The sequence below is a fragment of the Ipomoea triloba genome, chromosome 6 (genome assembly GCF_003576645.1).
Source record: "Ipomoea triloba cultivar NCNSP0323 chromosome 6, ASM357664v1".
Classification (NCBI taxonomy): Eukaryota; Viridiplantae; Streptophyta; class Magnoliopsida; order Solanales; family Convolvulaceae; genus Ipomoea; species Ipomoea triloba.
In genome coordinates, this window is record NC_044921.1 from 18,365,840 (window position 1) to 18,380,840 (window position 15,001).

The following is a 15,001-nucleotide window of genomic DNA, read 5'->3' on the forward strand; positions in this document are numbered from 1 at the left end:
GAGGAACACCCTCCCATGGTCAGTTTTGAAATTTTTAAGATTTTGTGAAATAATTTGATTTATACCCTCTTACAAATATAAAATAAAGAACATAATTTCACTGAATTAGCTCACTTGATTCAACCAATCATCTTAAAATCTTACTCCAACAACCTTGATCGATCAGAGATGATAAAACTCTTTATGCGTAAATATCGGTAAGGAGGTGAGAACCTAGAGACTCATAAGCGACTCGCCGGTAAAGAGGTGAGAACCTAAAGACTCACAAGCGACTCGCGATTTAGCTCTTCCCGTAGCTCTTGAGCAAAAATTCTAAGGGTTTTAGATTATTTCCTTTCTCCCGTAGTAATTGAAGTATCAATTTGTGCCTCCATGTATTTGTTCAGTTTAGTACTCATAACTACATTTGATCAAAATCACATTCACGATTATGTTTCTAGTTGTATCAAATTGAAACTTCGTAAATAAAGAATGATTTTATGAAATGAGACAAATAATAATACTCTGTTGTTGATACAAATTAAACCATTGCATTTCACCTCTCTGAATGCAATGCATACTCAACTACAGGCAGAATTATCCCCACATCAAACTCCATCACAACTTTAACATTAATAATGAAATAACACACTAGATAGATGTGTTGTAAAGCTGTCGACGAAACAAAACTATCTAGTCTGGGAGGGAGAAATGCGTCGAGCAAAACCATACCCGTAGTTTGTACTCTGGTCCTTCACGCCAACAACTATCTCCATCTCCATGCAATACTAACACAAACTGCATCATATTCACATATAGACATCATAGAACTGGTAAATGACGGTGCCAGTGCCCCGACGAGAGTTGAAGGAAGGCATAGGCTGCACTGCAACTAGTGTTGCGTCGATACTGCTGCGTAGTAGCGCCTAGATGATCAACATGCGAGCTTCAAAGCCAGGTAACTGAAAGATTATCACCCCGTGGTGGTTTTGGCCCTCTTCATCCCGAGGGTGTTAAAGGGGGACATGGAACCAGACATTTGGGAACCTTCCTCACGAAGTGTACCATTGAGCACTGCAAGTTCGCGTAGCTGCTGCTTTTTGTAAAAGTCCTGAGATTCATCCTGCTTTTGAACAACATGTGGAAGACACGGATGTAAGAATAAGAAAGCATAATGTTATCTCTTCATCTTGCTCATCTTCTTTACTTCACCAAAGAATTAGGAAATAATTATTACCACGGGCTTGAGGAGATCTTCAAGTATCTCACGTGCTTGTGCTAACCGAGCATCAATTATCTCCACTGGGAGTTCTGCCTCCACGATTACATGAAGGGGCTCGTTCAAGTGCTCAAACCCAGGTTTACCTCTCATCAATTCTTCCTTTGAATAGCAGTAAATAATAAACTTGATTATTGCTTTTATATCCATGAAAAAGTTTAGATCAAATACAAGAAAAGTACTTATATTTTGCTGCAAAAGCATCAAAGATCGTTTAAAATTCAAGAGAACAATATGTAATTTATTTTATGTTTTTTTTTTTTTGAGCGGAAGGAGTTGATCCTTTGATATAAATATACTGGCAAGTGCCCCACAGGGCTAGCTCAACCTAAAGTCACCACTCCAGCGGCAGGGTGGGGGTTCGACTCCCACCAAAATCTTGGAGCTAGGGCTCCCCAGGCTAGAGTTTGGGCCCTTAGGCTCCCTAAATTGGAAATTGGGCTGCCCAAGTTGGCGGAAGTGTGGAGATGGATCCCTTGTGTGCAGAGTCAAAGCCAGGGACTGAGTAGGAGGCTGCTTAGGCGACTCGCAATTTACCTCCTCCAACAACTCTTTGGCAGGGGTTCTGGAGGCTTAGGATTAGCCTAGCGTAAGTTGGGAAACCCAATGTATCAAAAAAAAAAAAAAAATACTGGCAGGTACTTGAAATAAGGCCAATACATTTTGTTTCTTTCATAGTTAGTGGCTTAGAACTAATTATTACAAAGGTAATGTCAATCAAAGGAAACAATCAGTAATGAAGATAAAACAAAAGTTGGGATTATTTCCATTTTCCCATACACAGATCACAGATGTGGAAGTAAAGATGCATGCTAAGTGCTAACACAATAAGCAAACTGAACATAGGAGTACGAAATTGTACCTTTAAGGGGTCCTTGATGCTTCCACATCCTCTAATCAGAACACGGCAGTCTGTACTTGCTTCCACTCGCTTAAGAGAGTTCCCTCTAGGTCCAAGGAGGCGACCAACAAAATTGTACTGCACCAGTGATTAATTAGCATTGGGGTAAATTTTGGTATAATACCCTGATCAAGAATCACGAGAGGACAGGATGGATGAAGACCACATACACTGGGATATTGCTCCAGAGGAATATCAATTCTGATTGATCGCTTAACAATAAGGCCAGATGAGCTACTTTGACCACCAAGCCAGTTTTGAGAACTGGAGGGCTGCACTAGACCTGACATCTTCTGCACATCATAAATGCTAACATTGTCATATACTATCCTTTGCAAAGAAAACTGCATTGCAGAGGATTCATTCCCTATAGCTACCGACTTGAGTACAAGAGTACTGCTGAAAGAACCTCAGATACCAGAACATCAAGCCACTCCTTAATACAGGGGAATATACAGTATATAGCAAGCCAACTTCTGGATACATGTAATATAATTTAGATATATGCATCTCAAAAAAATTATTGATTAACCCTGTTATCATCCACACGACCTTGAAAGTACTCAACTGTACCATGAAAAAACTTGCAAATTTGATATTCTGCACATTTCTATATCTGTATTGCAATACTTGACATTTAACTAAACCATCCCCAAATATATGGTTAGCATAATTGAAGAGCAGAACTCTAATAGGGCCCCAGAGTAAAATGGTTATATTCTTTTAGGAAAAATATCAAGAATGCACTAATAAAAGTTATCAGGGTATAGACAGAGAACGAGAGACAACCCTATTATGCCTTATACCACAATCATTTTGATAGAAAATTAGGACATGAGAAGGAGGAGGTCAGGTTAATTCAATGATAAGACAACTAGTAAATACAAGCATAGTACTGAATCAATGTGCTCAGCTAAATCTATAAATCAGTCCTGACGTTGTTAGCTTCAAACTGCCTGTCATGAAAAAAGTGAAGTTTTAAGTTAAAAGCACCTAAAAGAAGTAATCAAGTCAGCATTCAGAGTAGAAAAACTGTGTCAGAATCTTTTGAAAATAAAAATTAGATTAAAGAGGTTATGTTAATGGTTAGTATCCATACTTCAGATTGAAATCGTGATGCCCATCTGTCCATGTTAGCTCCTGCATTTGAAAATAATCCTCCTGAAGCCATGGGGCTAGCATGTTCAAGCCCACTTTGATCTAAAATCAATGCATTCTCCAAGATTGTAGTTACACGCAATATTTCTGCTTCAAAATGTCAATTTTCAAGAATAAGATGTACCAGTTAGCATTAGTTAACAATTAGTTAGCAGCCACCAATATTGACTGGGTGAAGGCCAAGACACCAAAGGTTCATAATGTAAATGGAAAATCCTATATTGACCACACTTATAAATCTTATATTGACCCAACAGAAGGCATCCTATATAACCAAGTCAACACTAATCTGCCAAGGCAATGGCAGCTCTGGTTAAAAACTTCCAAATGGGACCTGAAGAATTATAAGGAATACATGAGCATGGTAGAATGCTGGCTAGGAATTTCTTAAAGAAAAAGTTTCAATCTTTCTTCCATATTTTCACTTCTATAACTCCTCATGTCACAACTAAATATTTACTAATAAGCCTAAATTTTCATGGTCAGAAGAGAAAGGTTTCTCGTGGTATTCAATTTCAAACAGACAGTAGTTATTGCATGTGGAGGTTAAAACTCACCCTGGTTCAGCAACCGATAGCAAAGAGGAAGCACGGGCACAAATGGACTAAGCTTGTTGCGCTCAGCTAGCAACTCCGCAAGATACCTTTCAACATGCATTGAGATAAATTAGTGACCAGCAAATATAAACAGACCTTGCTCTGAGCAACAAGAGTGTTTCTATTACTTCAACCACATTTTTACATCCCCAGGCAGATGGCTCCCAAATATTTGGAATAAACTCCTTTATTTGGACATCTCAGGAGACTGATTTTGGAATGAAGTCTAATTTTATATGGTAACATTAATTTGACCTTTGGTTCCTCAAATATAGTAGCAATTCCTACTTTTCCCATGATTTAAAACGTGATTAAGAAATGCCCTCAACTGTTGAGAAATGAACAAAATTGGTCCTATTAACCATTCTACTAGAAAGCCTGATGAAAGGATCATTTGTCTGATTTCCAATAGTTGGGAACTACCACTGCACCATAAATTGTACAGAAGTGGCCCGTTTCAACTACTGGAAATTGGACAGAATGGTCCACTGCTATTAAAAGTTGTGTGGAAATGTTTCCATTAACAAACCTCTAGTAAAGGTCCATTGCTGTCCAATTTAATAACAGAGGGACCATTCTTGACCACTTTTAAGTTGGGAGAAATATTAGAATTAACTCTATGTTCAGAGGACATTTACATACTTCTCTGCAGCCAATGGGAGATTGATTTTGGAATGATGAAAGAGTACATAGATTCAAATTAATAATTGCTTTGAGCTCTGCTGGAAGTAGCAAATACACTTTAGGTGCAATATCTAAGGTGAAGCCAATAAGCACAACAGAATGTTACACATTATCATCATCAAGCTTGGAAATTGTTAACTTAAGCAGCAGTTAAGTACTAGTTCACACAAGAAAAAGAAACTTTGATTCCTGGTAAAACACAATAAAGCTGACACAGCACTAAGCCACTAAACCAGTTATTTGTCAGCTCAGATCAATTGAGAAAAAGGGGGCAATTCTTTTCTTATACAAACATCCAGAGAAAAGCATCAACTGATTGAACTCAAGTGTAACTGATCACATATTACCACATCAAAGTCAACTGAAACAGAGCAATAGAGAAAAGTACCACCAGATTTTCAATTAGTTTAAAAAAAAAATTGAATTCAGATCAAAAAGTTCGCAAGCCAGCAAAAGACAATCGGACCAGTATAAATTGATGACATTAAAAAAAAATTAATATGTATATTCAGAAAATCAGAAAGATCCGGAATGGGGTTTACTTTTCCTGGTCGACGAGGGAGGAGGAAGTGGAGCGAAGGGCGGCGATGTGGGGAGAGGAAGGGGACGGCGAGTACGCCATAAACCTGCCGGAAGACATCTGTTCCGATGACCGCAAATCCACCGATCTCTCCGGCTGGAGGAGTCTACAGAGAGAGTGAAAGGTAGTGGACGATTGTTGTTGTTGTTGGGTGGGTGGAGAAAAACGTGAAGAAGGGAAAAGGAGTATTTATTGAATGAAAGATTAGCATATCACCAAATTGTGTATTGTTCTACTGGTAGTAGTACTATTGTAGGAGTGGTGGCCTGGTGGGGAAGAAAGTAGACAACTTTCTACTGTTTAAGGATGGCTTGTGGTTGCCAATTCGCATGCTGCTCCTACTACACCTCCTCAATCATGGGATGTCAGTCGTCTAGTGGACGAAAGCTTAAAAAAGCTATGCAAAAACCCCAAATATCTACTCTGTCACCCTTTCTTTATAAATATTAAACAAACAAAATGATTAACTTTATTGAAAATAGCCAAAGACTTTGTGATCTAGTAGCACTCGATTACACCCCACATAGGAGGGGTGGATTCGAGCCTCAGTGGGCCGATATTGGCTCTTTGTACTTCCTTTGGTTGATAAAGTAGCTATGAACAGATATTACATTACAACAGAGTCAGAGGGTAGATTCGAGCCTCAATGGGCCGATATTGGCTCTTTGTACTTCCTTTGGTTGATAAAGTAGCTATGAACAGATATTATATTACAACAGAGTCAATAGTTGTGACCAGATCAAACCCGGTGGTGCGTGCATTGAGTCTTTTGAACTGAAAAAGTTTTTAAAAAGTATAAAATGGATACTACCTTATAAAGAATTGAGTTTTTCAAAAAAAAAATTGTGACTATTTTTTCTAAACAATCATTAATGCCACCTTAATATGGAGAAAATAAATAAAAAAGTAAATTGTCATCATTTTGGCCCTATGACTGTTGTGGTCTTGTTAATTGTAATTCATGACTTTCAAAACTGTTAACTTTGTAACTTAACTATTCAATTTCTATCAATTTTGGTTACTCCAGTCAAATTGTCGGTCAAATTTGATCAAAAAATTTTAATTCACCAAATAATGTTTAATGTTAGGGGTAAAAGTGTAAAACCGTCTTTGTATGTGTAGTCTGAATATGGAAAGTGATACTTGGCCATAGTCAATTCTTCTCCTTCTCTAGTCCGAATTGGATACGTGAACACCTTGTCGCACTCTTCTCCTAGCGACCTAACCTTCTCGCCGATGAGAAGTTCCGTTCCGAGTCCCTCCCTCACAAACTTGTACAATGGGTAAGACCTGCAGTCATTGTTCTTGTTAGGAACGGCGGAGTTCCCGCTCTCCATGGTGGCTCATGGGTTTAGAGACCGCTTAAGAGTGTACGGATTGTCCAAGTTCAGTCTAACATTTTTTAGTTCAAATTCTTTCACCCCGAGAAAGCTCAGCGCGCCATAGATGATGGACCATGGTCTCTTGAGAATATCATGCTAGCATGTAGACTATTGGAACCAGGCGAACATGCGATTAATGTAGTTCTCAACACAATAACAAGTTGGTTGTAGGTGTATGACTTACCAAACGACTATACCTCTCTATCGGTCTGGAGATGATAGGCAACTTCTTGAGCAAGTTCGTGAAACATGATACAGGTAATGTCAGGGTGGTGTGGAAGGGCTTCGAACATATTAGGGTTGAGTTTGATGTAAACAATGCACTAAAACGCATGATGAAGTTGACTAAACGCGATGGTAGCTCGGTTTGGGTCACATTCAAATACGAACGACTAACGACCTTCTGTTTCTTCTGTGGCAAGATTGTATGCTCGATGGCGCTTGACCCCCCTTATAACTGGATCAATACTTCTATGGCCCTCACATTTGGGCTAACCTTAGAAGACAGGGCAATCAGTTTAATTCCCTATAGCTAGTGAGGGGGGACCCCGATCTTTCGGACAGACAATAGGCATGCATGGTCCTTAATATGCATATGCAGATAACTGATGCTGATGAAAACATCATAGTGGTTGAACGTAAGAGGAAGAACGGGGATGACGGGTCTACCAGGGACTTCATGACCATTGACTACACAAAAAACTTATTCTCAGCGGGTACTGGCTCTTAGCCCTACCCAGTCCAATGAGCACTCTAAGATGGAATTGTTGCGACTTGGGTAATTTGCACATAGTTTGTGAGGTGGTGGACCTAGTGTCTAGTAAGAAGCCCAAATTCGTTTTCTTGATGGAAACTTTACTTGATCAATCGTACGCTGAGAGGTTCATAGCTAAACTAGGCTTTGAGTGCCATTTTTGTGTTGGAAGAAAATGATGAGTATGAGGTTTGATTATGCTATGGAGGAGAAGGAACACCATTAGTCTCATTAGATATTCTTAAAACCACGTCGATGTTAGGATTGAACTCCTCAACATGTAACCTTGGAGGCTTACCAGTCATTATGGTTTCCCTGAACGCCACCAGAAGCTGGAGGCTTGGAATCATCCGATGCTGCCCCATACAAAGTATACTCTCCCTTGGTTAGTCATCGTCGACTTCAATGATTTGGAATGACAATCAGAAAAATGCGGCAACTTGCCTATCTAGAACCCCTAATCCAAGGGTTTAGGAACACACTTAGTGATTGTGAATTTTTGATATTGTGATGTCTGTGTATCTATACACCAGGGAACGAGGGAGATGATCGTACACTTGGGTCGAGGAAAGGCTTGACAAGGTTGTGGCTTCATCCTATTGGAATGAGATATTTGATTGAGCGACTATCTACAACCTGGTAATAGTAAATTCAAATCACTCGGCACTCTACTCCTTTGTGGCGCCGCAATTCAGAAACATCGCGCGTAAACACTTTAAGTTTGAGAATACATAGCTCGTGAACGAAAGTTGGGCACTATTTATGTCACAAACATGTAGGACATACGCTCGAATTTGATGGTAGATGGGTTAACCTGGTTATGCAATGCGATGGGTTAACCTAGTTATGCAATGTGTTACATCGGTGAGCTATAATGTCTTGATTAATGATTCATTGACGGAAACCATCATGCCTACATGGGGAATCTAATAGGGCAACCCGTTATACCCTTTTATCTTCATTATTCGCGTGGAAGGCTTTTCTTTGTTGCTATATGAGGATGAGAAGTTGGGTAGAATTTATGGTCTTAAAATCTTGAGGAAAACCCATTCGATCATTAATTTGTTCTTCGTCAATGACAACTTATTGTTTTTTTTTTACGTAATCTCAAGTGAGGCTTTGATCATCAAGGAAGTGTTAAACAAGTACAAGGTATGTTTGGGTCAATCAGTAAATTTCAACAAATCCACTATAATATTCAATAGTAATACACATCATGTTGCCCGAGCGGAGATGGCGAATCTCCTTAATGTCACAATGGTTGATGACGTTGGTAAATACATGGGCTTGTTGTAAGATATCAGTAGAAATAAAAGGCAAGTTTTCAACTATGTTAAGGAAAAGATTAGCAACAAAATACGGAGTTGGAGCAAGAAGTTCATTTAGAAATATCGCCGGGAAACTTTCTTGAAAACAGTCACCCAAGTCGTGCCCACGTATACCATGAGCACATATCTTCTTTTTGTCTCTATGTGAGGAAATCAATGGGCTTTTAAATAGATGTTGGTGAAAGGGAAGCAACGCGGAGGAAGAGGCATTCACTAGATGTCTTGGAACAGGCTTTGTGCTCTTAATGAGTATGGCGGGATGAGGTTCAAAAATGTCCATAACTTCAATTTAGCATTGCTTGGTAAGCAAGGATGACAACTGCTATCTAACCCCTGTTGTTTAATGGCTCGTTTAATGAAGGTGAAGTACTACGAAGAGGAGGAATCCCGGCTATCTGACAAGCTTCACCCAAATTCCAACTTCGCATTGAGGAGTATCATGACCAACCAAACCTTGTTAAAAAGTCAAATAAAAAGAAGAATTGGCAAGAAAAGTCCTTGATTATGTGGAACACTACTTGGCTTCCTCACACTACGAATCACATGGTGGAGATGCCAATGATGACCGGGGGAACTAATATGACGGTGGTGTATTTTATCGATGACAATACGAGACACTAGAATATGTTGAGGGTTGAGCAATTACTCGAGAACAGAGATAAGGAGCTGGTGCATAGACTAGTGCCTTTGCGGGGGTACCTTGATGAGTGGTTTTGGACAGAGGACAAGAAAAGATGTTACATAGTAAAAGGTGCGTACATGTCACTTTGTGGAGGGACTTAACCTAGGCCTCAAACCGCTGGTTTCACTCCCTAGAATCCGTTGTGGAAACTGAACCTCTTTCCTAAGTTGATAGTGTTTGTTTGGCATGCTATTTAGGTGGTTTTTCCTACAAGGGATAAGTGGATAACATTGGATGACGTGGTGTGGAGCTTGAATGCTACTGTCTAGTGTCTCTAGTCGAAGTCGAAACCACTTTCCATGCGTTATTAGGTTGTGCAAATGTTGCTCAGACTTGGTAGGAGTGACAATTGGCAGGCTTCGTAGCTGGTTAGAGAGCAAGATGAAGACGAAGACGAAAGAGCTCGTGTGCAACGCTATTTTCCTCATGTATCACGTATGGTAGACTCAGAATGTTCTTGTTTGGGAAGGAAAGAAACCCAAAGCCTTTGAGATATCGCGAGTAGTAGACAGATGATCTAGTGACTAGTCTTCACTTAGGAATAAAGATAACGATAGAGGCTGCTCCATGTAACAATCCTTCCTTACTGGAGGTGTACGTTTGGTGCCAAGTTGACGCTGCCCTCTTCCACGAAACACGGGATTTTGAGCTATTCTTATTAACAAAGATGGTAAATATATCGCTGCTATCAATGGGCTAGTAGTGTGTAACCAAGTTCCTAAGCAGGTGAAAGCCATGGCATGCCGGGAGGCACTATCTTGGCTTAAAGACAAGAACATTAGGAAGGTGCGCATGTAATTAGACTGCTGGAACGTTATCAAAGCTATCCCGAAAAACAAACGTGATTTGTCCTATACAGGCCTTATCTTAGACCATTGCCATAATTTATAGTACTAAGTTCTTTTCGAAGTTATATCTAATGCTTTATTCCGCGTTCAGCGAACAGTTGGACTCTGGCTCTAAGGCTATCCCCAATCGAAGATTTATCACAGTTTTTAAGAAAAAAGTTGTGTGATGTGGACGAGAGAGCGTGAAGAGAGATAATGTGTGAGATTCTCCTGTAAAATGGGGTTTTTGGCAGTGAGTGGGCCCACTACTGAGGGGAAGAGTCGCGCTTCACAACGCGTGAGGCGCAACTCTCGCGCCAAGTCGAGCATGTAAATATGTATTTTTTTTTAAGATTTTGATTTTGTTTTTTTTTTTCCTTTTTTTTTTCTCCCATCTCATTTTCTTTTTCGCAGTCACATATGAAAAAAACTTATCAAAAATCTCACACTATTGAGGATGCTCTAAGAGCATCAGAAGAAGGATAGGGAATAGCAAATTTTAACCCCGGCAAGATATGATTTTTTGTGATTTCTAAGGAGAGAGAAAGAGATGATACTATGACAATGTTACTTTTCTTTTTTTCTTATATTTTCTCTTTCACACACTCTCTACTATTTGACTTTTAAAAAATTGTGTAAAAAACTAAACTGATATGGATGCTCTAAGTCTATCCCAGTACTTGGGAGGGATGCTATCCTTCCCGTTTGTATTATTTATTTATTAGATTAATAATAATTAATAAGATGCTTAAAAAAAAAAAACTGCCGGGAGGTAACCCAAACGCGGCTTTACACCTTCATTTCCAACCCAAATGTGTAGTTTTGTGTACCCAAATACAATAGGATCCTACCAAGCTAGAAGCTAGACTGGAAAAGCAGGATCCGGAGCCCCCACATGTACCTGGAGTTATCTTCAACGAGAACCACTATCAATCTCAAATATCAATTCACTAAAAAAGCTAAAGTTAATCCACAAGTCAACCAAAAAATTAATTAAGCAGAGCTCCATTACCTACCGCCCGGCCCGGTTACCCGTCAACCTCCGATTCAACTTTTTTCTTGTCAAAAAAGAAATGCAACACTTGGGAGGGGAACAGCAGCACACACTATATATATATAGTGTTTATGTATAGAGGCTGGCAATACTGCATAATTCACATTCCAGAGAGGGGTTTTCGTTGTTGAATCGTAGAGATAGAAAGGCGAAATCAGGAATGCATCTCTATAACGCTTGGCTGCCGCCGCCCGTGGCGGAGCAGGCGGTGAAAGAGAAGGAGGCGTTCGCCGGAGTGGTGAAGTCGGCTAAGGAAGCCTATAAACCGGACGATCCGGATTCGGTTTACGCTACGCTGAAATGGATATCTGTTCTCGACCTGTAAGCTTAGCTCTGATTTTCCTGAATTCTTCGTGTTTAATTGTATCCGTGTTTGATTGATTGGTACGGAATTGCTTGCTCTTAGGCTGTCATCAAACTGTTTAAACACTTAATTTCAGTTCGTCAACTTTAATACAACAGTTATTCTTGTTGTTTTGGTTTTTAAGTTGGAGTGGCTTTTGAATTGTTGAAGTGAGTGAAATTAGTGTTATTGAGTGTGTTTGTGTTGCAAATGCTTATGCAGCAAGTTCATGCATCTAATATGGCTTTGATGTTTTTAAGTGAGTGAGTATTTTTTTTACTTGTTTTTTTTAGACATTTATGCACTTAAGAGTGTGGAGACAAATAACAAAGAAATTATATAACTGCTATTGTAAATGTGTGTATTGTGGTTGGAGGTTTTATGTAGGTAAATTTGCTTGATTAGTGTGTATAGAAAGACTGTTTATAGTAAAGTTATGTTGTAGGCTTGTAGGAGAAATAGAATTTTCATCTTTATGTTTTAATCCGGGTTAAGGAAGTGGAAGGCATTTCCATGATTTTTAAGGATAGTGGTTTTGAAAGTTACATTTGAACAAATGTGTTATTGCAAAATAACACACATATTTCATAGATTTATGAGAGTAAGCAGAGGAAGTTAATTCTTTTGACTGCATCGAAGATGGTTAACTATACATGGAAATTTGGTTTTATTTATGTATGGTATCCGTTACACTTTTTATGAAACTCCTTATAGAAATAGGTGTATATCACATACTGAAATTTTGTCTCTTTTATCTGCAGCTTCATAAAGGCAAGAAGTGAACTGTACATGGAAGATGTGAAAGGTCTTATCGAATTTGGGTTGGAATTGTTCCGAGTATCTGAAAATAAACTTTATGCTCAGGTGTTGTTTCTTTCCAAAATTACCCTGCATTTCTGCAGCTGTAAATCTACCTGTCTCTTTACTTATGATGGCAGTTCATTTGGCTTTGATCAGGTTAGATGGGGAAATCTCTTGGTAAGGATATTAAATAAATACAGAAAGAAGTTGAATTTGAAGGTCCAGTGGCGCCCATTCTACAATACTCTGGTCCACACCCACTTCACAAGGCAAGTTACGTATACACAATAATTCTTTCTTCCAAAGGCCCTAGGCCGTCACATTAGTTGTAGTGAGGCTTAAAATTGTGACATCAAGTAAGTCCATTTACTAATTTGAATGGGAAATTGGGAAATCCAATGACATTGGTGCCAAATACAAATCTGTTTGAAGCCATTGGGTTCTGCCAACTTGTTCCATGGTTTCATGGAGAAAGAATACAACATGGGTGAAATTTTTTAAAAAGTATTGTGCATTCGTGTTCTCCATTTTGAAAAAAAATAGTTGTTTTCTGGAAAATTAGAAAACAAGAGAGAGTTTTCCACTTTGGAGGAAAAAAAATAACATGAACACATTCTCTGTGTGTTCACTGTTTTCCAAAATTTTCTGTTTACTGAACATGCCTTGAGATTTGTTTAGTAACTAGATAATTTTTCAGTTTTTTTTTTATAAAAATAAAAAATAGAGTGTTTTGTTCAAAAGTCGACTATTTTTTCAAATTACAAAATGTAAAATACCATTTTCCAACTTAACAAATGAATTTGAAGAATACTCCTTTTTTTTTTTTTTTTTTTTTTTTTTTTTTAAATGTTGTCCAAATACAAACATATACATATCATTACTTGTAATCACCATTATTGTTACTTATGAGTTTCCACTTTACCTATCTTTTATCCCTACCTTCACCCACCCATCTGCCATTACTTACCTATCCCCAACATCAACTACCTACCTCTCACCATCACCACCGCCACTACCTCTATTATTATTATAATCATTGCTTTCTTCTACCTATTGCTATCTGCCTACTTAGATACCACTTATGTATTCCACCTCTTGCTGCATGCACCCACGACCACCTATGTACCTATTCACCACCACAAGTATATTCATTATCATCCCTGTTCAGTTTACCTACCCTAACCCCCATTACATTCTCCAACCACCACCACCACCACCAACACTGGCATATGCATTTTTTTTTTTATGAAGAAACAATTATATTTTAAATAATTTTGTAGTTTTAAAATTGGAAAACAGTTGAATTTGAACATGTTTTATAGTTTCCAGTGGAAATGAGAACTTGAAATTTTTTTAGCAAATTGAAGCTGGAAAATGGAGAACAGAAAACTAGGTCCTTAAATTTTCCTTTCGTTTTTGGTATGGGTTGAATCAGCAATCTTTAACAAACAACAGAAGCCAAAAACAGCAGGGAGCCAGGGAGATTACACAAACTATAGTCTAGCCTCAAGCAAAAACTTGACAGATACTGTAATTAATTTTAAGGGTGTGTTTGGTTCATGGATTTACACACTAGGAATGGGAATCAAAATCATAGTTAATGTTTGGTTGATAACTTTTTAAAACACAACTATGAGATTTGATTACCCCTTCAATAAAAAATCTCATTCCCTAATTAAAAAGTGGTATCATTCCATCTTTTTGGTAATCTAATTTTTAAGTTTGCATTAGTACTTTTAGATTTTTGTTTTGTTTTGTTTTTTTTTTTGTTCATATTGATGCTTTGGATGTCATTATATTATGATCAATTACCTTGTTTTTTTGTTTTTGTATTTTTAAAACATTTATTCTCATTATAGGGTCATACACAACCAAACATCAATATTGGTAAATATTCCAATTCCACCCTATTACCAAACATGCAAAATACTTTCACCAAAACCTATTACCATTACCAAGTATTTGATTCCCATTCCCATTCCGATTCCCATGTGCGAACCAAACACACCCTAAATGTTTAGGTATTATATTTTGATTTCTTTTTGTCAATTGCACTTGGTTAATTTTGCAGTGAATCCAATCTGTTGAGAGTATGTCTTAACTTTTCTGGTCCAATTTATCCTTAAAAAATATAAGTTGAGAGGTTGAGTTTGTATATCTGAAGTAGGAATACTGGTCCAGAAGGATGGAGATTGAGACAGCGGCATTTTGAGACAGTTACTTCACTTGTTCGATCCTCCCGACGGTTCTTCCCTCCTGGTTCTGCATTTGAGATATGGTCTGAATTCAGGTAACTCCATTATGCCCACATTCAAACCCTATTTTTATTTTTCGTTATCTGTAGATAATCTAGTGACTGTATTGTAATATAATCTTAAGAATATGCTATTTTTCAAATGTCATCAGGAGAAAATAGACAAATATGAGGTGTGATGACATTCTTTATAGCATTATCCAGCTCTAGATAGACTTATTTAAGAAGACTAAGTTCTCAGCTCGCATAATCATATGCTTGTAACATATATTATGCAAGTGTGTGCGTGTGTTAGGTTTTGTAAAACCATTAGATATGAGTGGACTATTATACAATGGACTGATGTATAATTCAAGTCTATTAAAAGTGTAAAAAAAAAAGGAGGGGGGGGGGGGGGGG

General features: G+C 38.2%; 2 protein-coding genes across 4 annotated transcripts in view; one reads left to right on the top strand and one right to left on the bottom strand.

Annotated features, from left to right (window-relative positions):
- Nucleotides 1–450: 450 nt before the first annotated feature.
- On the bottom strand, nt 451–5,541 carry LOC116022712 (KH domain-containing protein At5g56140-like). Of its 3 annotated transcripts, none has more exons than XM_031263549.1 (7): nt 5,140–5,541; nt 3,875–3,960; nt 3,259–3,404; nt 2,330–2,452; nt 2,121–2,237; nt 1,217–1,360; nt 451–1,105 (listed from the first exon to the last, which is right to left on the bottom strand). In XM_031263549.1, the coding sequence occupies exons 1-7, from the start codon at nt 5,235–5,237 to the stop codon at nt 953–955; spliced, it is 867 nt and encodes a 288-aa protein (XP_031119409.1). In that variant the 5' UTR covers nt 5,238–5,541; the 3' UTR covers nt 451–952. The 3 variants fall into 3 exon arrangements, with proteins under 3 accessions (XP_031119409.1, XP_031119407.1, XP_031119408.1); XM_031263547.1 differs by having other exon boundaries at nt 3,259–3,407; XM_031263548.1 differs by having other exon boundaries at nt 451–1,102; nt 3,259–3,407; nt 5,140–5,540.
- Nucleotides 5,542–11,059: 5,518 nt separating this feature from the next.
- LOC116023598 (proteasome activator subunit 4) overlaps nt 11,060–15,001 on the top strand; it is a 19,657-nt gene continuing 15,715 nt past the window's right edge. The window contains exons 1-4 of the mRNA XM_031264602.1: nt 11,060–11,525; nt 12,309–12,411; nt 12,505–12,617; nt 14,516–14,638. Of these exons, the coding sequence (XP_031120462.1) occupies nt 11,365–11,525; nt 12,309–12,411; nt 12,505–12,617; nt 14,516–14,638 (500 nt within the window). The 5' untranslated portion in view covers nt 11,060–11,364. The remainder of the gene's footprint in view (nt 11,526–12,308; nt 12,412–12,504; nt 12,618–14,515; nt 14,639–15,001) is intronic.

What these genes read in the sequence shown, in the direction of transcription:
- LOC116022712 (XM_031263547.1), bottom strand. Translation starts at nt 5,237, where the DNA reads ATGTCTTCCGGCAGGTTTATGGCGTACTCGCCGTCCCCTTCCTCTCCC. An exon ending in TCCCTCGTCGACCAGGAAAA is followed by an intron (nt 3,961 to 5,139) that starts GTAAACCCCATT and finishes GCATGTTGAAAG; the next exon opens with GTATCTTGCGGAGTTGCTAG. An exon ending in CTATCGGTTGCTGAACCAGG is followed by an intron (nt 3,408 to 3,874) that starts GTGAGTTTTAAC and finishes GACATTTTGAAG; the next exon opens with CAGAAATATTGCGTGTAACT.